General features: G+C 54.0%; 1 protein-coding gene across 1 annotated transcript; it reads left to right on the top strand.

Moving 5' to 3' along the window:
* Window positions 1–669: 669 nt before the first annotated feature.
* On the top strand, window positions 670–21,642 carry LHX2 (LIM homeobox 2). Its single transcript, XM_032308149.1, is given in 7 exon segments — window positions 670–2,631; window positions 2,633–2,737; window positions 4,219–4,421; window positions 5,372–5,775; window positions 11,400–11,416; window positions 11,418–11,606; window positions 21,244–21,642. Coding segments are annotated over 7 exon segments (1,221 nt in total). The 5' UTR covers window positions 670–2,616; the 3' UTR covers window positions 21,532–21,642.
* Window positions 21,643–24,235: the final 2,593 nt, after the last annotated feature.

Genomic DNA, 24,235 nt, shown 5'->3' with positions numbered 1-24,235 from the left:
TGCCCCAGATGCGTCAGTAAAACATGCCTGTGTATACGTGTAGGCGTCCGCGTGCCTGGGCGCGGGCCCCGTGTGCAGGCGCCAAAGCACACGTCTGTGGGAACACACGCGCACGCGCGCGTCTTTGGGTTTATGGTCCTTCCCTCGCGTTGGGGCATCTGTGCATGTGCATCGTGTACACACGTACTTGGAACTTCAAGAGTTTTTTCAAATACGCAAAACATGGCCTCGGAGAAGCGCAGGCAGGGATTTAGGTCGTATTGTATGAACATTTAATTGTATGTGTAACGTGCAATTTACCCCTGTACAATCGCATCCTCCTGCCTGGCACTGGCCGCTTACACCCCATGTGCCTGTGTAGATCCTAGCCCTGCATCCCCGCTGGCCATGTTTTCGGTAACAGAGAGGAACATGTGCGTTTGCACACATGAGCACGAATGCACGTGCTTGGGCATTACAAACACACATATGTTCTTGTCTGAAAGTTTTGCACAGTAGGTAGAAAGTAGCCCCTTGCCTCCTTTTGGCAAGCAAGTCGTTTCAGAAGGACCCACCTCCAAAGGAGATCCTGGAAATGGGACTCCTGTTACTGACTTGACTCACTCTCAGTTTTTCCCCACAGTCACTTTTTATCTCCTAAATCCAGCTTCATCCCACACCTAGGCATGGTGCTTGTGTCCCCAAGGGACTCTAGGTTGAGCCTGAAGTCTGGGAGATGGGGTGGCAGTTGGGATTTACCCACAGGCCAGGTAGTTGATCCCTGGAAAGCTGGTGCAGCCAGGCAGCAGTCTTCGGCTTGATGCAAACAGCAGAGGATGGGCCTCCGGTCCCTAAGGACCTCAGTGATACCCAGTGTTGTGTCCGAATGGGAAAGTTTTTAATAGGAGGAGTTGGAGAGGGAAAAGAGGGAGTGATGGACGAATTTGGTTAGTGCCCACGTTGTTCCAGGTACTTTAAAATCCATGCTATCTTTTGTTCATGACATGTGTGGAGGCGGCCTGCTCGACCCTCAGTGGAAAGATCAAAAACAGTCTAGAGGGAGTTGAGTCACTTGCCTAAGGTTACAGTGCATGTGACTGGCAGAACGGGGGATTCGAACCTATGCATTTACTAGTGCCTAAAGCCATGCCCGCATCCACTCTTCCAAGCTGTAGAGGGACCCGGAAGGGCACGAAGGAGCTGCACGCTCCCATAAAGTGGGCCCTAGCTTGGAAGCGAGGCTACGCTGGCTGGCCCTCCCCCCCCCCCAACCCCGGAGTCTTAGAGCTCCCGCCAGCTCCAGCCTCCTTGCCTCAGCCGGGTCCTCAGGAGGCCTAGGCGGCCGCCCGCAACCCACAGCGCAGAGCCTGGGCCGAAGGCCGTGCTCCGCGGGAAGCAGCTGAAGGCTCCGGCAGCTCTGCCCCAGGCCTGCCTTCCCAGGCCTCCCCCCGCCGGTGCCCGAGGTGACGGGTCTGGGCCGAGGGCAGACCGGAGTGAGAGCTCCTCAAGCATCCTCCGGCTGCGCCTTCTTAGGATGGAGACCGCGGGGAAAGAAGGTTTAATTTTTCCATCCCGAAGAAATCGCAGGAAACTGTTCGTAGCTTAAAAACTCCAAAACCCGCGCTCTCCCTCCTCCCTCCCTTCCTCCGCCCCCTCCCTCCAGCCTTGCCCACCAGCTCCCACCATCTCGTCGCTCCTCTCCTCCTCCTGCTTCTCCCCTCCCTCTCGGGTCTCCCGCCTTCCCGGAGCACGCGCTGCCAGGACCCGGGGTGCTGGGCGGCCAATGGCGCGGCGGCAGGACGTGATGTAAGGCGCGGCTGTAGAAAAGGCGCGGACGCTTGGCTGGCGCGGACGGCAGAGCCGGGGCTGGGCTCGGCGCGCTCTTGGAGAGCATTGCGCGCGGCTGGGCCCGCGGCCGGCGGCTCCTCCTCCCACTCTGCTCCTCCTCCTTTTTCTCCTCCTCCTCCTCCTCCTCCACCTCCTCCTCCACCTCCTCCTCCTCCTCCTCCACCTCCTCCTCCTCCTCCTCCTCCTCCTCCACCTCCTCCTCTTCAATTCTCTCGGTGTGTCGGCTCGGCTCGCTGGCTTCGGAGAAACCCGTACTACAGTCGCCGACCCAACGCCTAAGCGGGTCGCCTAGGGCTGGGGGCGCACCCCAGGGAGGGGAGAGGTCCAGGCAGCTGGGCCGCCGCGGGCACCTAGCCGTTCCCGAGTGAGACCCGACCGCAGCCGTCGCCGCCTCGGGCAGAGTTTTGCGCTCCTGCTTTGCGCCCGGGGGCGCTGAAGCCGGGCGGGCGATGCCCGCGGCGTGAAAGCGCCCGCGGCGGGCGCCGACCTCTGCCCCCGTCTTCCCCCTTCCCGCCCCCCCCTCCGCCCCGTGCCCTTGTGACCCTGGCTTTGGCGCCGCCGCCCAGGCGCCCCGCGATGTAGCTGCCCCTGTGCCTCGGCGGGAGGCGTCCTGGCCCGCGGGCGCCCGGGGCCCAGAGCCCGGCCTGGGGGCGCAGCCGAGCTCGGGCGGGGCCGGGGCCGCGGTGGCGATGCACCGGGCCCGTTAGCGCCGGGAGCGCCAGGCAGCTGAGGCGGGGGGCAAGCCCTCCCGCGGAGGAGCCGCGCCCCCGCCCCGCCGGTCCCGCCGCGATGCTGTTCCACAGTCCTGTCGGGCCCCGAGGTGCACGGGGTCATCGACGAGATGGACCGCAGGGCCAAGAGCGAGGCTCCCGCCATCAGCTCCGCCATCGACCGCGGCGACACGGAGACGGTAGGGCGCACGGCTGCGGGGTCGGGTCTGAAAGCTGGGACGGGGGGCCGGGTCGGTCCGCGCTTCTGCTCTCCGAAGTTTGGGGCACTTTGGGGAGCGTCCTTCGTGCCGCACGGGACTGGGCGCAGGGGATCCGCGGACAGGATGCAAGGCCCGTAGCTCCCGGCTCGGGGGAAACCCGGCTGCTGGGGCGGAGAAGGGAAACAAGGTTTAAACCGAAATTGCAGACCCCAAGGGTGCAAGAGAGCATTTCTCCCGAAGTGGGAGCGAAGTCCTACCCGTGTCCCGGGATGGCTCTCTTCTCACTGCACCGGGCCCTCTGGTCGCCAGCTCCGCGTTCCCCTCCACCGACTCGGCTGTAGCTACTGGCGGCGCCGCCTGCGGCGCGGGGAAGGGCGAACCAAACGGGAGCACTGGGGCTTCAGCCGGTGTGGGCTGCTCCCCTCCCGCCTCCTGGCAATCGGAGTTCCCTCTCCAGCACAATTTCAGGGGTCCAAGTCTTCGGGGCGGGCGCTTTTCGTTGATCCTGTCCCTGGCCTCCTGGCCGGCCTGACCTGGCCAGGCCAGGGCTCGCAGTTCAGGCTCTGGCCTGGCTCTTGTGGAAGGAGAGTCCGTTTGGATCTCCACACCTGGCTTTGCAGCCCAGCCCAAATAGCCAGTTCCTCACCTCAGACTTCCCAGGGGGCCCGGCGAGCAACGCTATCCAAGCTGGGCTCAGAAGTGACCTTTAGAGGCTGAGGAGGTAGGGAGCACGGCCCAAGCTTCTCCACTTGGAAGGCAAGAGCAGCAGCCTCAGTGCCTCCAGCTTTGAGCTCTTCTTTCTCAGCCTGTCCTGGCCTCAGAGACTTTGAGGGTGCCCCTGTACTTCGCTCAGCATCTCCCAGGACAAGAGGGCCTCAGCTCCGGGGGGCCCAAGGTGGTGGAGGGGCAGGGGAGGCTGTGACCTGTCCTGGCTTGAACCTTTGGCATAAGGATCCAGAGATCACTGGGGCTCAGGCCGGGGAACTCTATGCATCTCCCAGAGGCGTCTGTGTAGAGGGTGACTTAATGGTCATCTTACCCCTTTCCTGGGGCCCAGAGAGTGGCTCTTTCAAGAAACAGTTTTTGAGGGAGCTTTTGGAGGGCTTGACCGGAGTAGCCACTGCTGCCCCAGCCCTCAAAAACAGCCCAAGCCTTTCTGGGAAAAGGGCAGAGGGGCCAGGAAGGGGGAGAACTGAGGAGGGAGATCCGTCCAGGCCAGCAGCCAGGCCTGGGCCTCTGGCCGGCCCGGCCTGTGTGGGCGGGCCTGGGTTCTGAGCCTCCTGAATATGGGCCTTTTGGGGTGGAGGAAGGGCACCGCACTCCCCGGCGGCCCTCTCTGCGTTTAGGGCTGGCCGGAGCCTCGGAGGGAGCTGCGGGTGCCCGTTTCCCCGCAGCGGCAGCCTCGGCGGAGTCGCAGGCTGACGCAGGCGCCGCGGTCTCCCGCCTCCCTCCCTCCGCAGACCATGCCGTCCATCAGCAGTGACCGCGCCGCGCTGTGTGCCGGCTGCGGGGGCAAGATCTCAGACCGCTACTACCTGCTGGCGGTGGACAAGCAGTGGCACATGCGTTGCCTCAAGTGCTGCGAGTGCAAGCTCAACCTGGAGTCCGAGCTCACCTGTTTCAGCAAGGACGGAAGCATCTACTGCAAGGAAGACTACTACAGGTAGCCCCCCAGCCGGGGACCCCCGCTGCCCTGCAGCACCCTCAGACACAATCTGGACCCCGCTCCAGTTCCAGGGGAGGGCTCCCTTCCTAGCGCCCCCCCCCCCCATTTTCCAAGCCAGGACACATCGGGTGACAACTTTTAAAAATTTGAGGGAACTCTGGAAAGGTCTGGGAAGTACAGGGACCCAGAGAAAAGAGCCCAGGTGTGAGCTCAGGCACAGAAATAGCCTTGGGTGGGTGGGAGGGGGTCTGTGCTCCCCTTTCCCTTTGAAGTTTCTTGTGGGTCAAGTGGATGGAACAGAAACGGGCACACACACACACCCTCCCTAAACCCAGGCAGCCTGGGCTGGTGGGGGGCAAAGCTGGAAGGAGAGCTGGAGGAGCAGCTGGGTGCATTTCCGGGTCTTTCGTGGACCTGGGAGTGAGAGCTGCCTATAGGGTTAAAGACCCGCAGTCACTAACAGGCTCCAAGTTTGTTTCTCCTCTCTGGTTTAGGGTTAGGGTCTGTTTATTATTATTTTTCTTTCTTTCTCGCTCTCTCTCTCCCTTCCTCTGTCTTTCCCCATCTCCTTGTTTCTCCCAAATTACAAAGGTCTGTAGGATTCTCAGGCAACGGGTGTGGAGGGCAGGGGTGAAGGATGAGAAGGGCTAAGGGGGCAGCCCCCCCTCCCTGGTCCCTAAGCAAAGGCTTTCCTGGGGCTTGCTTCATGCTCTGGGTAAAGGAGAAGAGTTGGTGGACATGAAATATGGTTAAGGGAAACTATATTTCAGGGTAGGACAAGACCTCGGCCAAAATCTAGTTCCCTCTTCCTCCATCGTCCAACTTAAGGCTGGTCCCCATCTTAAGGAAGTGATTTCCCCCAGTGGCAGCAGCGGCACCTGGAGGAGGGATCTGGGGGGGTACCCAACCGTGTGTCCCCACAGTCCCTCCCTCGATGGTCCCTACAGGCGGTTCTCTGTGCAGCGCTGCGCCCGCTGCCACCTGGGCATCTCAGCCTCGGAGATGGTGATGCGTGCCCGGGACTTGGTTTATCACCTCAACTGCTTCACCTGCACCACGTGTAACAAGATGCTGACCACGGGTGACCACTTCGGCATGAAGGACAGCCTGGTCTACTGCCGCTTGCACTTCGAGGCGCTGCTGCAGGGCGAGTACCCCGCTCACTTCAACCACGCCGACGTGGCGGCGGCCGCAGCTGCAGCAGCCGCGGCCAAGAGCGCAGGGCTGGGCGCGGCCGGGGCCAACCCGCTGGGTCTTCCCTACTACAATGGCGTGGGCACGGTGCAGAAGGGGCGGCCGAGGAAGCGCAAGAGCCCGGGCCCAGGGGCAGACCTGGCGGCCTACAACGCTGGTGAGTGCCAGGCGCCCGGAGCGCCCCCATCGGGTTGGGAGAAAGTGTGTGGCATGGACTGTGTGGAGCTGGAGTGAATCTCAGTGTGATTTATCTCTATCTATATATCACTCTGAGCACTCTAGTCCTTAGATCCTCCAGTGCCTAAGCACCAGACGAGCGGGCAGAAGCGACACGAGGTTCGTGGGCTCCAGCCTGTGCGTACTCGGCTGGAGAGGGAGGAGAAGCTGCATTAGAGCCTTACTGACCCCGGTGCAGAGCCTTGTCGCTGAGAAATTTTTCAGAGGCAGCTTTTCAGTTCGGGCCTTTCCCCCACTTGGCTGGTCAGAAAGTGCAAAGACAGAGAAAGCAAGGTGGGGCCGAGACACCACACTGGGTTGGCAGGGCCGAGGCCGGGAGCTGGAGCGATGGATGAACTATTAGGGGGCAGGACAGCAAGGGTCCCAGAGAAAGACTGGCGGCGTCCTGGGGGACCAGGGGCTCTGCCTGGCGTTTGGCCCGGTTCTGTGAAATGTCCTGAGGGCAGTAGGATCCGGAAACTTGGGTCCAGGACCCTTAGGAACAAGGGCTGGTCGCTGAGCTCGGTCCCATCGTCCTGCTCCACCAGGTCTTGGTTTTCCCCGGGTTCCTTCTTCCAAGCTCCAGGCGCTGGTTTGAGAGAGGCAACCTTAGGAAGCCGGGACCCGGGGATGAGACCGAAGTAGGCCTGGCCGTGTGCGCGGAGTAGGGTAGAGGGCTCGTTTCACATTTCCGGCATCTTTGAACCCCCGGCCATTCCAGGAGAGGCTCTGCCCCCTCCGGCGCCCCTCCCCACTCAGGACAGCTGCAGAGGTTCTGGGGCCCGGCAAATTGAACCGTCAACATCTGCCCGACGTCTGCAAGGCCAGGAAAGGTTTATGACTCCCCGGGCTTCTGAACTAGATAGAGTTTATTTGCAATTATTTTCTTCCCTTCGTTTGCGGCAGAATCGGATTCGAAGGTTTTTGTTTTCTTCCTCCTTTTCCCCTTCCTCTAACGCACAGTGGAAAACAAAACAAAACAAAAACCCAGGACAGCAGGGAGAGGGCAGCTGCGGGAAGGAAGTCAGGATTATTTTGATCTTTAAAAATCTGAGCTGGCTGGGGAGGAAAATTCAGCGGGAGTGTGTGTGTGGGGGTCCCCTGTTCGCTCCAACGAAGTTGCTTGTTGGAAGGTGGATGGACGTATGTGTCTCGGTGTGCGGAGCTGGGAGGAAAATGCAGCCCGCTGTCTGGTCGATGGTGAAGTGGCTGCGGGCAGGTCTGTGGCAGCAGATTAAAGATTTGTTGAAGGTTCAACCAGAGATGCCAGCTCTCTAAGATTTCCACCCCTCATCTCTCACCACCCTGAAAATAGACTAAACGGAGTCCAGGCCAGGTCCCCCAAAACAAAGCCCTGTCTATTTGTCAAATGGGGCCGGCCCCCAGTAGGTAGCAGCAGGCGCCTCGGCCCCAGGGCACATGGTGAGTGGGATCGTGTTTTTCTAGCGCGCAGCTCAGCAACTGGGTTTGGAATAGGAAGGTAGAAGGGCACAGAAATTTATTTGTGCATTTTGCTGCTCAGCCGCCTTCCCTGGCGAGGTCTGGCGGCACCGAGTGAGATGTGGCTGGAGACAGAGTTTCAAGGGACCTGGAGCCTCTACCAGACATTGCTCGCCCATGCCATCTCCTTGTTTTTTTTCTCTGACCCCTCTCTCTTTTTTCCTTTCGACTCTCTCGGTCCCCCTTTCTGGCTCTCTCTGTCCTTCTGTGTGTTTTGTGTCTCGGTTTCCCTGTTTTGGTCTTTTTTTTTTTTTTCTCCTCGGCCCGCGCGCGCGCGTCTCTAGCCTTGGCTCCGGCGATAGAAACCACGCACCGCGCGCCCGCGGTGGCTGTGCCGCTCGCTTATTCGGGATCCCGGGACCAAGTTGGGGAAAGGGGACGCCTCCTGGACGCGCCCGGGCCCGGGCCAGGCCTCCCCAAGTCTGGCTCCGGTTTCTCCTTCCTCCCCTCCCGGCACCGGCAGGAGAGGAATGGTCTCAGCGTGGGCCGCGGGGCCGCCGGCGCTGGAAAGGGGTCCGTGGAGGGTGCGACTGCGGGTGATGTGTCTGAGCAGGAGTCTGTGTGCGTGTGTGCGCGTTTCTGAGTATAGGACGAGCGCTTATTGGTGTGCGTGTCCACACCCAGGGGCCCAGCACCCCGACACCTCCTTGCAAAGCCCTTGGCTCTGCGGGCCAGTCCAGGGCGGTGGGCTCGGGCAGGCACGGGGTGGGCTGTCGTCGATGCTCCCAGCCCGCCGCGGAGGGAAGGGCAAGCCAAAGCCGTTGGGGCCGCAGGGTCGGAAAAGTCCTTCCGGGGCGGTGGCCACGGCAGCCCTCCTCTGGCGGCCCCTCCGTGCGCAGCCCCGGCCGCAGAGACCAGAACTGAAACCTCCCCCACCCCTGAGGCGGGGCCGCCCGCCGGCCTGGGTGCAGACGAGGCGCTCTGAGCCCGCGAGGGGCCCGGGCCACGCACTTTGCGCCGGGGGTTTGTCCTCCACGGCTGCGGGAGTCCCGCGCGGACCGGCCGGACGCCCGGGCCTCCCCAGCCCCAGCTTTTTGTGTGTGTGCCATGGCGGCGTAATTACTGATTGATTCCAATCCATTATTTAGACAATTGAACCTACAATCTCGTCTTAGTAAAATGAGGCGAAGTCAGATTTGATTACAGGTTCAGTCCCAGCGACAAGAGCTCGAAACCCGATGGGTTAATAACAGATCACGAGTAAATTATTCATGATTTTACGAGCTCTTTAGCTCCATTGAATCGGCCTAATTGAGAGGAAAAAAAAAAAAAAAAGGGAGAGAGAAAGCCCGGTCCTCCCCCTCCCCTCGGCCCCTCGCTCCTCCCCGGATCCGATCTGGGGGAATCTCGGCCGGGGCGTGGGGGACAGGAGTGAGGGCGCCTGGGGTACCGGACAAATCTGGGCCCAACGGCCACTTCCAGGCCGCCCTCACTTCCCCGGCGCAGCTCCCCACCGGGCCGCTGGCCTGCATGGCCTCCCAGGCTTGGGCTGGCTCCTTTTCTTCCCTCCTTTCCTTCCCCTTCTCCCCTTTTCGCCACTCCCCAGCCAGTAACGGCTTCAGAATAGGCTTTCTTGCGGGGACCTAGTTTCTTTGAGGCCCGGAATTCAGTTCCTTAACCTGGACCCCCCACCACACATTCCCCTCTTTTCCGGGCCTCGCTGTCCCCTCAGGCTCTCTGTCTCTCCGGATTTCTTTCTGTCTTTGTAGCCCTCTCTCTCTCCCATTCTTTCCCCATCTCCACTGCTTCCCTTTCCTCTGTCTCTCCTCTCTTTTTTCCTGGCTCTGTCCATCTTCCCTCCCTACCCCCTCTTCTTTACTCTCTTTTCCTTCTCTCTCTTTCTACCTCTGTCTCTTTCTCTCCTTTCTGTGCCCTTTCTCTCTCCCTCCCCCAAATCACCTCCCCCCCCCCACCACAGATCTAGGCCACACTTGGGGCACATCCCTTGGGTGCATGGGGCGCCAGGGTCCCCACGGAGCTCATTAACAGCAGCAAGGCCCAGGCGGGGACTGGGCAGAGGGATGGGCCCAGAGATCCCCTGTGGGGAGGCCTGCCCCACCCCCCGTGGAGCTGGGGACGGGGGCAAGATGAGGGTCGCTCCCTGCAGTGGGGGCAGGGCAGTTTCCATGGATTCCGTTTGGAGTCATTTTCTGATCCCTTTTTACATTGCTGGACTGCGTTCTTCACTCTGAGTGCTTTCGGTGGGAGTACAGCCCTGGTGGGGGACCTGGGTGCCTGGGTGCATGTGGGAATGGACCCTTTAGTGGCCACTCGCTGACAGCTTCAAGGTTAGTGACAAGACCAGCATCTTGTGAATTCTTTCTATAAGGGACAGCTCCCCACCTGAGCAGTGGGTGGAGTAGGTCACCAGGAAATCAGGAGTACTTCTGAAGCGGTTATGCCAGATTAAGCGCAGGACGCCCAGTTAAATTTGAATTGCAAGTAAACAACAAATAAATTTTTAGTGTAAGTGTATCCAATACAATATTTGAATTTTAAATAAACAACAAATAATTTTTTAGTGCAAGCATGTCCACTGCAATATTTGAATTTTAGGTAAACAACGAATCAATGGTCAGTATAGGTATGTCCCATGCAAAATTAGAGGCATACTTATACTAAGAAATTGTTCGTTGTTTATTTGAAATTCAGATTTAACTGGACAACCTGCATTTTTACTTGCCAAACCTGGCAGCTCTATTAGGGACATATGATGGGGCATAAGATACCTTCCTAGCTGTCTGCTTTAGGGGACTGAATTGATCTCTTATGAGATTTTTCCCAAAGTAAGACCTTACATGTAGGATGGCTCGGGTTGCGATGAAGGAATCTTGGAGAGAAGTCCTTCATGTCCCCATCAGGCACCAGGTTGCCAAGTAACTTTCTGAGGCCTTAATTTCCAGCCCTGTCCCTCACCCCCATTGCCTTCCAGGCGTTGGCAGCCCGGCCCCAGCTGGGCCCCTTCTGGATGGGGACTGGTTCCCCCAAAGAGCCATGCTTCATCTTTGCCTGCCTTTGGTGTGCAGTGGGAAAGGAACCGGCAAGGACTGCAGTGCTGGAATCTAGGCTCAGCCCTTACCAGTGGTGAGGCTCTGTACAACATGGCTTCATTTCCCTTAGCGGTCGTTTCCTCATCTCAGAAATGAGATGAATAGCAGTAGCCACCTCTTGAGCAGTATTGAAGGCTCCATGATATATGCAAAGCCAAAAGCATACCCTAGGTGTCAGATACATGTTAATTTTCTTCCTCCAACTTCCTCTCTTTCCGGCTAGAATTCTGCCGCTCTGTGAGATTTCTAGAGATCGCTTCACCTCCCTGCCTCGTTCAGCCAGTCTGTCTAACCGGGAAGCAAGTGCTTCCCCAGGGCAGGAGGAGAGGAATAAACTACAAAATAGAGTTTCCAACCTTGGCCCAGTGCCCCATGGCCCGCCGAGGTCAGCCAGAACTTCAGGACTGGGGAACTGATGAGGGGGAAATCAAAGTTGAGTGGAGAGAGGTCCAGTCATGGACTTTCAGATGCCCACCCCAAACCCTGGAGGGGGTGGGGGAGACTGGGGGACAAGCCTCCTTCCTTAGGGAGGAGTGTTGGCCAGGGAGCCCTGTGCACTGCTCTGTCCTCAGTCAGAGCGATTTCCCTTTCTGAGCCTCAGTTTCAACATCTGTAAAGAGGAGGAAATAGTGTCAGGGTAATAGGGTCATTTTAAGGATTCAGTGAAAATAGGGGAGGGCTTTAAGCAAATCACCTGGACTTGAATAAGCCATCACCAAGTTGTAGCTGTTGTTATTGATGACTCAGAATGGTTTTGGGAATCTCTTAGAGCTGGGTTTGAATCCGGCATTACTGGCTGAGAGACCCTGGGCAGGCAGATGGCTCTCTGGATCCTCAGATTCTCCTATAAATCTATCCAGTGGGAATAATATTGTCATCTCAGCGTGGTGCGAGCCATGCCGAGTGGTCCTGGAGCTAGAAACTTTTGGTGGCAGGTGGGGCGGGGCTGGACCAGGCCGTGTAGGCGGGGCAGGTCAGGAGGTTCACCTGCCACCTTCTGCGTGTCCCCTCCCAGCGCTGAGCTGCAACGAGAAACGATGCGGAGCACCTGGACCGCGACCAGCCCTACCCGAGCAGCCAGAAGACAAAGCGCATGCGCACCTCCTTCAAGCACCACCAGCTTCGGACCATGAAGTCTTACTTTGCCATTAACCACAACCCCGACGCCAAGGACTTGAAGCAGCTTGCGCAAAAGACGGGCCTCACCAAGCGGGTCCTCCAGGTCAGCTGGGCCGTGGCGGGGGCTGAGGGTGGGGACATGTGGAGAGGAACCTCACAGCGGTGTGGGCCCGTGGCCTTGGAAAGACCTTCTACCCGCCCCATCCCCGACCCCTGCTGCGTGCGCTTCCTTTGTCCTTCTCTGCTCTTCCTCCATCTCTTCAGTCTCTAGCTGGTTTTCAGGGTTGTGGGTTCTTTTCCCTCTCTACCTCTTTTCCATTTTTGTCTTAATTTTTCTAGGTGTGTATGCCTGTCCTCTGTCCTCTCTGTCTCCACACCTAGCCTCTTTTCTTTCTTATAAACAGTTCTTCGTTGCTCTTTATTACTTAGGTGACACTCAAAGTGTTCATGGAGTAAAAGGTTCAAGCATTTCAGAAAAATCCAGAGCATCCCTGGATGCTGGTCCAGAAAATCGCACCAGCTGTGTACTCCTTTTGCTTCATGCCCCTCACTCGTCTTTCTAGTTTCTCTTTGGGTCTCTCTCTAGATTTTTCATCTCTTTGTTATTTCTTAGACGCTCCTGGAAGCAAGGTTTGGGAGGGGGGATGTGGACCGACCCCCTGGGTGGGCGGGGGTGGGGGGAGCTGGAAGCAGATGGCCCCTCTGAAACTGAGCAGAATTGCACCTGTGAGGGTGCTTTCTGCATAGAGAGGCCCCAGAGCTTTTACCAGATTCTCGAAGGGTCTGTCCGTACCTCAAAGATGTTAAGAAACATAGTTTGGGGAGTCCCAGGCTCCTGCATGACCCAAATTCATGGCAGAGATTTGGGCCACCACTTCTCAGATGGTCAGCTCCTCCTCTTATTCATGTCACCATCCTGGGCAAGTCATTAAACTCCTCTGAGTCTCAGTTTCCACATACGTAAAAACAGGCACAAGAAATTATCTATAGCTCCGGCTTATTCGAGAAACCGTCCAGATAACATAAGGGTCCAGGATAGTGACTGGACCCTTAACTGCTCAGTGGATGATAGCTAAAAGTAACGTTAACTAGATTGAAAAACTAACTGGTATTAACCAATATGAATGATTATTCTGGTCACTGAACTTCAGTTTTCCTATCTGTAGCAACCATAAGGTAGGAGAGGATATCTTTCTTTATAGCACAGTTTAACCAACTTAGTCCTTTGCAATGTGTGGTCGTAGGGAGAGCAAAGTACATTTTGGGGGAGAAAATCAAGAGATGAAGATCTAACCGAGGTCTCACGACAGGAGTGGGGGTGCTGGGATTCGAGTCCAGACCATTCTGATTATCCTCCAGCCCCATGTCATTGGGGACTGAGCGCTGTGGGACTGGGACGCTGAGGGGGTGCGCGTGAGGAGGGTAGACACCAAGGGCTGCTCGAGCACCCTAGGTGCGAGTATGGGGCGGGGGCGGGGGGGGGATAGAATTTGGGGCGTGTTGGCAGTGGGCGGGATGGGACTGTGACTCTGGCGCTGGTCGGTGGATCCCCGGGGAGCTGGGAGTCCCGGCCCAAAGCAGGATTGGTCCCCACTGCCCGCACCCCTGCGCAAAGCGCAAGGTTCTGGGGCAGCTTGGTCTCTGGCGGGCTCTGTGACGTAAAGGAGGCGAGGGCTGGCCCAATGGGACGCTGATGCGCCGCTCTGGGGCCCACCCCCTACTCTGCGTGGGCCCCGCCCTTCCCATTTGGGTCCCTTTTGCCTCGGGTCCTTTGTCCTGCCTTGACAAGGGGCAAGGACATTGCCTCGCCCTGCGGGACCTCGGATCCCCCTTGTCTGTTTCCTCAGACTTTGCGTCCTTGGGTTACGTCCCAGATCCCTCCTTGGCCCCCCGCCATTCCTCATGAGCGAATTTGGTCATCTGGCCTCTTCTCTGGTGAGTAGGATACTTTGTCCTCTTCCCTGTAGGGACCCTTTAGGGCAAGTTGGTGAGGGGCCATTCAGTGAAACAAGCCCTGGAGCAGGCCAGGGCAGGAATGAGCAGAGCTTAGACTCAGGAGGACCTGCTTTTAGTTCATGTCCCTCGGCTCCCTGGCTGTGCCTCTTGAACAGATCAGTTACCCTCTCTGAGTCATAGCGTTCTCACCTGTAAAATGGGCACCATTGGGGCATGTGCCTCTCCCAGTTATCCTGATTCAATGATAATGAGTAAATGCTCATAGCTGAGTCTGAATCTGGTTGAGGAGTCATTCTCTGTTGGCCTTTGAGGCAGGAGGCTTCCTTGGTTCCCTGATTTAGGAACAATCAGGTTCCCAGTATAGTTGTCTCTTATTCTTTCAGCTGACCAAATATCTATTGGCACCAGGTGTTGGGGACACAGAGATGAATGACTCACAGCCCCAGCCCTGAAGACATGCACCCTCTTAATGTTAGAAACAGACCTACATTCAGTTTCCCCCCTAGTGTGATCTGTTGGGAGGTGGGTTCTGGGGGAGACCAGAGAAAACTAATTGTTCTTTGGGTAAGGAGGTTCCCTGGAGGGACCTGGGCAAACACTTGCCCTGTGTCTTCCTCTCCTAGAATCCTGAGCCAAACACTTGCCCTGTGTCTTCCTCTCCTAGAATCCTGAGCCAGCCTGCTCATACCTGTATGCCCCCCTACCATGGGAAGTCAGAAAAGCCAGAGGCCAGGAACTAGTTGAGGGAGGAAAGCCCTGACAGTTAGGGAGTGTCTCTACATCAGTAAATGTTAGAGAGCACTACTGGGTGTCAGGCACATTCAAAGGTCTGTGAAACACATTTGCTCACTGGTTCTCACTGGTCAGACATCTGATAACCTCCTCCTCGGTGTACAGATGAGAACATTGAGGCCCAGATGATTTTCCACTTGCCCAAGTCATACATTGCTATAAGTAGCAGAGCTGGATCCAAATCCAAGCCTGTCTCTGGGCAATGGGATGTGCTCGTTCTCCACTCAGCAGCCCAGCAGTGACTGACTCTGATTGTGAGTATCATCATGGGCTTGTATGTTGTTGAGGTTGGCAGTGGTCACACCCGTAAGGCAGCCCAGACGACTGCTGTCCCTCTTCTTAGATCTCCAGATCTCTCAGACTGATCTTTAATATCCCCTAACAGCCCGACTGCTCATGATTATGCCGCATTTTGCAAAGCTCTCATCTGCCTTACTTTAGTACTTTCCTGCCCATTTTACAGATGAGAAGCTTAAGAACTAGTGAGATGATATGATTTGCTGGAGGTTACAGGAGCCCGACGCTGGCAGGGTGGGGCTCTCTCCCAGGGGCGTTCTGACCACTGATGGGCCAGCTGGGGGAGGTGGGATTGGGAGCCTTTGGGGACGAGGCAGGTAGTGGTGTGGCTTTGGAAGGTAACAGACTGGTTCAGGTCCTTTGGGACTAACAAGCAGTGCGATTTGGCACTTACCATCTCTCTGAGCCTGATTCCTTATCTGTGGAACAAAGATAATAATCGTTTGCGTCTTGAGAATTCTTGAGCATTGAGACAATGACTGGAGGAAGCCTCCAGCGAAGTGCTGCGTGGTGTAAAGTAGGTGCCCAGGAAGTGGTTCTGGTCTACGCTAGCTCAGTGGCACTAAGCCTTGGGTGCCCCCTGCAGGTTGTGGTCCCGGTTCACCCTTCAGAGAGGGTCTGTAGGCAGGGGCAGGTTGAGATGGAGGCTGTGTTCTCAAAGGGGATTGATAGAGGGTGTGTGTGTGTGTGTGTGTCCCAGGCAGTGTGTGTTGTGTAGGGGCATTCTGGGCTGTTGCTGAATCTGTTATGCTTAAGTACCTCCAATACGGTGGGCCTCGGCTGCCGTATCCCCTGCTGGAATTCGGCATCCGCTCATGTGAGGTCCAGACCCAGCTCTCCCACTTACTCTCTGAGCCATATTGAGCAAGTGACTTAACCTCTCTGAGCCCCAGTGGCCTCGGCTATAAAATGGGGATGATCGTAATATTCATTAGGTGTTTGCAAGGAGTAGATGAGATGACTTCAAGTATATTTTATGAAATATGGATTCGGGACTCAGTGCACATGAACTTCACACCCATTTACACAGTAGGGTTCAGCCAACCAACCTCTCTTGCACTCATTAAAAAAAATTAATTATCTTTATTTTGCAGGTGAAGAAACTGAGGTTCAGGGAGACTAGGGACCCTTGCTCTCAGTCCCACAGCTAGTAAGTGATGAAACCAAGAGTCAAGCCCAGATCTGTCTTGATTCCACAGCTCTTTCCGGTGTAGCACAGTGTAGGGACTGCGACCTTCCTGCCTTGGATCGAGCTGTAGAAAGCAGAGACGGAGAGAAAAGGAGTGGGTCGTAGAGGCTGTGTCTTGGGAGCAGAGCAGAAATCTTGTAGAGCCATTAAGTGCAGAAAAAGTACTCAAAATTATCACCAGCAACAGCATGGCCACTGCAATTCTCACTCTCTACCCACGAGCAGAGTGACTGGGAGAGAGAATGGACCCTTGTACAGATGTCCATGAAGACGTTAGGCTTTGCAAATGCTTTGAGACCATTCCTCAACACACAGATGCCTCTTCGAGTTGCCTGTCTTCCTTCCTGGGGAAGGGTAGGGAAGGCAGAATAGGTCCTGGGCTTGGGGACAGGGGTGGTGAGCTGATTGCTCTGGATGGGTGAAAGTATCCGTAGTGTTTCCTGGTATGACTTCGAAAGAAAATACCTTTTAATCTTCAACAGTTTACAAACAGTTTTTGGATGACTGGTTAGTTGTCACTAACTTGTGTGAGCACACCGGAACTGAGAATGCTAGCTGTCCTCTATTCACTCATTTATTCAACAAATAACTGACCTTCTGTCTTGTTCTGGGTGGGGTGTGACCCAGACAATGAGTGGGACCTGCTAGATCTGGAGCAGGAGCTACGATCCAGAAGGCAGACAGATGTGCAACAAATAATTACAAATGGCAATAATGTTAGTGCTTACCTTGTAAGGCACTAATGAGTTACTATGTGCAAAATGCTTAGAACCTTCTGGAGACGACGCCTGGTTCTTAGCGAATAATATTTGTTATTATGACTATATGGGGCTGCTGTACCAGAGGACATATACTCTTAATTTTTTTTAAGATTTTATTTTATTTTATTTATTATTTTTTTTTTAGATTTTTATTTACTTATTTGACAGACAGAGATCACAAGTAGGCAGAGAGGCAGGCAGAGAGAGAAGGAAGGGAAGCAGGCTCCCCGCTGAGCAGAGAGCCCGATGCGGGGCTCAATCCCAGGACCCTGAGATCATGACCTAAGCCGAAGGCAGAGGCTTTAACCCACTGAGCCACCCAGGCGCCCCTTAAGATTTTATTTTTAAATGATCTCTACATCCAGTATGGGGCTTGAACCCACAACCCCAAGATCAAGAGTCATGCGCTCAACCGACTGAGTCAGCCAGGCGCTCCAGGACATATTCTTTTTATTCCTTTTTCCTCACATCCCATTCATCACAAGACAATAGCCCCGAAACAGCCTGGAGTGTCTGTGTCGTGACTTCCGCTTACCTCATCTGGTCGGACACTTTACGTGCGGCTGTTGGTTTGATGTTATTAAAAATGCCATGATGTAAAAATGAAATCTTAACTAAAAGAAAAAAAGTAGGGGGACCGTGCTGGCTGACTCAGTCGGTAGAGCATGATTCTTGATCTCAGGGTTGTGGGTTTGAGCCCCGTGTTGGGTGTAGAGATCACTTAAATAAATCTTATTATTTTTATTTTTTTTTAAAGATTGTTTATTTTAGAGAGAGAGAGAGAGCATGTGCGTGCATGTGTGTCAGGGGACAAAGGAGAGGAAGAGAATCTCCAGCAGATGCCCCACTGAGCACACAGCACACCCCAAGAGGCCCAATTCCAAGACCCTGAGATCATGATCTGAGCCAAAACCAAGAGTCAGATGCTCTATTGACCGAGCCACTCGTCACTCCCCAAAATAAAATCTTTTTTTTTTTTTAAAAGTGGCGGAAAGGACATCTTTGTCCTAAGATTTTATCTTAGGGCTGTTTTCCTTAGTGACCCAGGAAGGGAGTTTTGAGGCAAAACACAGCCTGCAGGGCCAGCGGGTGTCTGAGAAGGGGTATGTGGCAGTGTGAGCCTCTTCATCCACCAGGGACTTATTGGGGATCCCCTGGGCACCAGGCTATAGGACTCCCCACAGATGAAGAAGGGGGCTGTCAGTTTAAGAAGATGGGCGGGTGGAGCGGGTCATCTTCTGACGTCTGCCCTGGGATCTCCAGCCTGTCAGAACCCTGAGAGGCCATAGAGATGGTGCGCTGTCATCCTACCCTCTCATTGTATGGGCAGGGAAACTGAGGCAGACCCCGAGGTAGGGGACCAGCACAAGGTCGCTGGGCGGGTCAGTAGCAGAGCCGGAACTGGAAGCCGCATTTGGCGCTTTGCCCACTGCACCGCAGTTGCTTTTGTGTTTATTTTCTCACTCAGGATCACATGGTAGGAAGAGTATGGACTTTTCAATGGCAGATATCCCTACATTCCAGTCTCAGCGCCGCCTCTGTGTGACCCTGGGCAAGTGACTTCACCTCTCAGAGCCTCTCTGGTTTTAAATCTGGATGAAGGGGGGACGACGATCGTAGCCCCTGCTTGGCTTCTCCCGGAGCTGACCGGGGACATCACACATTAGAGGGCAGCGTAGTGCCTGGCGCACAGAGCTCCATCAGTGTTATCTATCATTACTACTTTTTTTTTTTTAAGATTTTATTTAAAAATAAAAGGTTTTATTTACTTATTTATTTGACACAGAGAGAGAGCACAAGCAGGGGGAGCAGCAGGCAGAAGGAGAGGGAGAAGCAGGCTCCCCGCCGAGCAGGGAGCCCAGTTCGGGGCTCCATCCCAGGACAGGAGCCGCAGGCAGACACCCAACTGACTGAGCCATCCAGACGCCCCTCTGTCATTACTACTATGAATTCAACACACGTTACTCATTCTTCCCCTTTGCCAGTCCCTGTGCCATGTCCCAGGGACACAAAGATGACTTAGACAGGGGCCCTGCTCCAACAGCCACTTGGGAGGGGACTTTTGGGAGAGAGTTCTGGTGAAACCCTGTGGAAGGTGAAAACCAGGCCCAGGACGAAACCCCGCCGCAGCCTGGCTTTGGGTTGCCTTGTTGATTTCATCCGCCAGATTCCCAATGCCTCAGATTGGGTAAAGCAGAGAAGGCAGTTGGGGAAGATGGTGTCATTGTTTACAAACCACTGTTAGGGGCAACAGCGGGAGAAATAGCTAACAGCTGGCAGCTTACTGGTTCCAGCCTATCCCCAGGGCTTGGAGCCCTGGACCTAGGAGCCCGTACCGCCCCCAGGGCTCCCTGCTCCAGCTACTGCTTGGAGAGACACACACAGGCCGGGACAGTGGAGAGGGTGGCCCTGAGGCTTCAGTCTTCCGTGTTAGACCTGACGTGAGACTGGGGAGGTGCTTCCTCTCTGTTGATTTTTACCATTGGCCCTTCCCTGAGCCAGAGGGACAGAGTCTCATACCTGCAGAAGGGAAGTCCTCCCTACCGTAAGAAGAGCAGGTTGTCAGTGGTCTTAGAAACACTGTACTTACCTGTAGGCCTCCAGAAGAGGGGATGGGCTCGCTTTGGGCAGAAGGTCAGGGAAAATGTGCTTTCTTCCTGGAAGACACAGCATGCGGGGGAAAGAGCTTTGTTTCCTGACCTCACGGTGTCTGAGTCTCTCCTTAGGATTCTCGTGGATGTGCCTTTTTTTTTTTTTTTAAGATTTCATTTATTTATTTGACAAAGACACATGGTGAGAGAGGGAACACAAGCAAGAAGTGGGAGTGGGAGAAGCAGGAAGCCCGAGGCAGGGCTTGATCCCAGGACCCTGGGATCATGACCTGAGCTGAAGGCAGATGCCTAACAACTGAGCCACCCAGGTGCCCCAGAATGTGCTTATTATTTGAGCCCAAATCTTATCAGGCCACCAGAAAGGCTCATTGGACACCACAGACCCCCATAGGGGGGTGGTCCCCAAGGGAAGGCGGGGCCAGGATTCAGCCCTTCCCACCCATGCCTGAGCCACTGGGAAGTCAGGCAGATGCAGGCACATCTGGAAATATGCAACTGGACACCCTAGAATCTGTAGAATTCTCTAAGGTCCTTTGTTTTATGGGGAGGCTTCTGGCGGGTGTTTTTCTCATGCAAAGGGAAGTGATGGGGCCCTGCCTTTGGGTTTTTATTCTTTGGGAGATACAACTACCCCCGCCATCCCCACTCCTTCCACACCCCCCAACCGGATATCCTAGGCCTCGCTCAAAATATTTTGAGGACCTCTGGGTTCCACTAGATCTCTCTGTGCAGTTAGACTGGACTCCAGTAGCCGGGGGGCGAGGGGCATAGGGGGTTGAGCTATGAAGATGAGTTTCTGTGTATGTCTTTCCGAGTGTGTACAGGCTTGTGTGCAAAGGTGCGGGTGTAGAGGGATGTGTGTGTCTGTGGCCATGGAAAAATGAAAGTAAATATTCTCTCTTTTTGGTATTCTTTGCATTCCAAACTCAGTTCTCACTGCACAACGCACCCACCTCTCTCATAAATGATACTGGGGTGTGGCCGATTTGGAGAAGGAATTCCCAGGTCATCACCTCCCTGGACTGGCTTTAATCCAGGGGGCTCCGTCCACCCCACCCTGAAACCTAAAACCCCCTGGGGGTCCAGGATAGCCAGTGGCTTCTCCCCCGATTGGCGGCGGGGAGTAGGACTGCTGTCTCTTTCTTCCTCAAAGTAACTCTTTATTGACTGATTCCTTTGTGTTCTTGACACCACTCTGGTATTTCCCACTTTCTGACCACGAAGCACTTTCAAAATTGTACCAACGAGAACTTACGGGATCTATTGCCTGCTTAAAGGCAACTGCCAAGGGGGGGAAAAAGAATCTCTCAACCATTGTGAAAAATGTTTCGGTTTGTGCACACCTTCTGGAACAGCACTGTCCAATAGAAATGAAACGTGAGCCACATGTGGAATTTTCCATTTTAAGTTTTTTAGCAGCCACATTCCAAACACAAAAAGAAACCAGCAAAATTAATTTTAAGAACATGTTTTATTTAGCCCAATATATCTACAATATTATCATTTCAACACGTAACCAGCATAAACAATAATACTGAGATAGCCTACCTTCTTTTTCTCCATACCGAGTCTTCAGATCTATTTCCATGTCTTCCCCTACAAAGGGACCACTTCGTGGCTTGTCCCATTTCAAGTGTTCAGTAGCCACTGGTGGCTAGTGGCTACCATACTGGAGAGTGCTGCTCAGCTCTAGAACCTGCTAAAAGAAAGGGAAACCCAGTACTAGCCATTAGAGAAAAGGAAATTTTTTTTTTATTAAGAGCAAAAATTGCCAGCCCTGGGGCACCTGGGTGTCTCAGTCGTTGGGCGTCTGCCTTTTGGCTCAGGTCATGATCCCAGGGTCCTGAGGTCCAGCCCTGCATCAGGCTCCCTGCTCAGCTGGAGGCCTACTTCTCCCTCTCCCACTCCCCCTGCTTGTGTTCCCTCTCTTGCTGGGTCTCTCTCTGTCAAATGAATAAATAAAATCTTAAAAAAAAAAAAAATGCCAGCCCACCCTTTTTTTAATCCCCCTTTCTGCAAAAGCCTGATTGGCATCTGGGGTTGGGGGGAGGGAGGAGGAGGCTCTGCTGCTCTCCGGATCCTGCCTCCCTTCTCCTAACCTGTGCTTCTCTCTCTCTCTCTTGCCCCACGCAGGTCTGGTTTCAGAACGCTAGGGCCAAGTTCAGGCGCAACCTCTTACGGCAGGAAAACACGGGTGTGGACAAGTCGACAGAGGCAGCGTTGCAGACTGGGACGCCATCGGGGCCGGCCTCGGAGCTCTCCAACGCCTCGCTTAGCCCCTCCAGCACGCCCACCACCCTCACAGACTTGACCAGCCCGGCCCTGCCAACTGTGACGTCCGTCTTAACTTCTGTGCCTGGCAACCTGGAGGGCCACGAGCCTCATAGCCCCTCACAAACGACTCTCACCAACCTTTTCTAGTGACTCACGCCCTCCCCTCCCCCCCACAATTTCTTTAAAAAAGAAATTATCTTTAGTTGAATTCCAAGTGTATTTTAAAATAGAGGCTTTGAGCAACTAACTAACCACATTTTAGGATCTCGCCTGGAAACAGAGGAAGAAAATAATTGTGTGTCCCGCTAATGCAGCGGTGTGGACTTGAGGAATTACTTGGAAAATCTATCTGCAACACAACATTTGTGTCACTGTACAGTTTTGTGGACTGAGCGAGGAAAAACAACAAATAATTTAAGTTGGCTAGAGCTTCTGTATTTTCAAAGACTGCCACGTGCCTTAGGAATACTGTTTTATCTCCATACTTTGGATGACTTGTTCATTTTTCTCTCCCTCTTTTTCTCTCTGTATATTTATGACCAGAGCAAAAATGTAAAAAAAAAAAAAAAAAAAAGTTTGTTACTTTGAATAGTCCTAAAAAGAAAAAAAAGAAAAAAAAAAAACGAAAAATCAAACCCCCTCCAACGGTCGCTTTGTTGTTTTAGAATTTTAAGGTGGAAGTCTGTTCGAATATCAGAATTTGTAAAATCTAACCAGTAATAAAACCACTTATTGAAACTAGTTGGTGCTGCTGCTGTTTGGTGGGGTGTAAAATTCACAGGACTTATGGGTCTTACTGAAGCCCAGACCTAAATCCCAGGGTCTTCTCTCTCTCTCTCTCTCTCTGTCTTTTCTTTTTTTTTTTTTTTTTAAGATTTTATTTATTTGACAGAGACACAGTGAGAGAGGAAACACAAGCAGGGGAAGTGGGAGAGGGAGAAGCAGGCTTCCCACTGAGCAGGGAGCCCGATGTGGGGCTCGACCCCAGGACACTGGGATCATGACCTGAGCTGAAGGCAGACGCTTAACGACCAAGCCACCCAGGTGCCCCCCGGGGTCTTCTCTTATTTAATATTTATTTATAATACATGTGGGGCCCCCACATCTGCGCCAGGCTTTGGGCTGCCTGTTGAAACCTGGAGATTTCTTGCCATCAGGGGAGTGGAGGCAAGCACAGAAGAGATAACCTTAACATGGTCTGCATGATCTGTGCCAAGTGGAGAGTACATCAATGAAGTACCATTAGTTCATTCATTTGTTCTTTCGAGTATTAAATTAAGTATGCTCTGCTGAATACTTGTGATGGAGGAAAAAACCTTATCACACCTGCCTTATCTGCTCTTGTTTGGGCTAGGAGGGTGTGTCAGGCAATGAGGAAGTCTGCCCCTCCAAGGAGTGAATGCTGTCACAAAAGGACAGCTTAAACCTAATTTTTCTAATGAAGTAAAAAAAAAAAAAAAAAAAAAACCTCCCAAGAGGGCAAAAGCAAATGAATTTGGTTTCTTTACTACAGCTTCAGGCAACCTCAGAAACCCACAGAAAGGACACATCCAGGAAGGACAGAGGATTAGAAGCAGGCAGAATGAGATTGGAATCTCTACTGTTGTAAGAGCTAAGGGAAGTCACGTCACTTCTGTGAGCCTCCGTTTTTTTCATCTGGAAGAAGATAATGGCCTTTACAGACAGTTCTAATGAAAATGAGGCAAGGTGTGCTGAAGGGTCAATGGAGGGCCTGGTATATGGTGGAGACTCACTATGTCTTACTGAGTCACAGGTGACTCATAACGAACGATGTTGCAGGTGGAGAGCAGGAATGTGTGTATCAAGGCATCGCCCATCATGGCTGAATGCATCAAGCAGGTGTGGTGGTATATTAAGCGGGGGTATATTACACCCCTGATTTCTTGCTCTGAACCCTGCTGCAGAGCACTCTGTTACCAGCTTCACTGAATGCTGGTAGTTACCTAGCAAAACGTCCCTCAGTGGCCAGCCAATCTGAAAATCCAGAGGGAACGTCATAGTTGCCTTGATGACAAAACAGCCAGGAGAGATTGGGCGGGGGAACAGTCTAGCCCAGGATTGGGGTGTCTCTCCCGTTCTCTCTGAGCCATCATGATTGGGACAGTCTTGGGGAGGAATGGGCTGGGAGTGCTTAAAGCCTGGACAGACTCACTTCCTGAAATGTCAAAACCACACACTCACCAACACTACTAATGTTACTGTTATTTCATGCCTGGAAAATAGTAGGAGTGCAATATAGTTTTTGTAAACTTCTATATTGATCTAGAATGTGTGTAAAGTGCACACATCTGAAATGAACAGCTTGATTCATGTTTTCCAAATGAACAACCACCACGTAGACACCACCCAAATCAAGATATAGGACAGTGACAGCACCCAGAAGGCTCCCTTGGGCCTCCTCCCTGTCAACCCCTCCCAAGACAGCCCCTGTGCTGACTCCTAGCACCACGGATTAGTTTTATCTGTTTTGATCGATACATTTTTGCTGAATGAATTCAGGATTGCTCAAGATTAGCCATTTTGCCTGAGGTCAGGCAGCCTAGTGGTGAAGAAGCCAATATTTGAACGAGGTCTGTCTCTAGACCCCGAGTCCTGTCAGCTAGGGTAATAGGGTCTGTACCTCACTGATGGCCGCGGGAGAGGATGGGAACAGAGGACCTGGGACATGGATAAGCACACTGATCCCACGCCAGCTACTCCCAGGGACTTACATACGTGCCCACAGACACGCAGGCACGTACACTCTTGAGACGCCCATGGATAGCTAGACCCACGGGCTAAGGTGCTTACGCCCAGACAGCCCCACACAAAGACACACAAAGACAAATGC

Source organism: Mustela erminea, chromosome 12 (assembly GCF_009829155.1).
Source record: "Mustela erminea isolate mMusErm1 chromosome 12, mMusErm1.Pri, whole genome shotgun sequence".
NCBI classification, from domain to species: Eukaryota; Metazoa; Chordata; class Mammalia; order Carnivora; family Mustelidae; genus Mustela; species Mustela erminea.
This window is presented reverse-complemented; position numbering and strand designations above follow the sequence as displayed.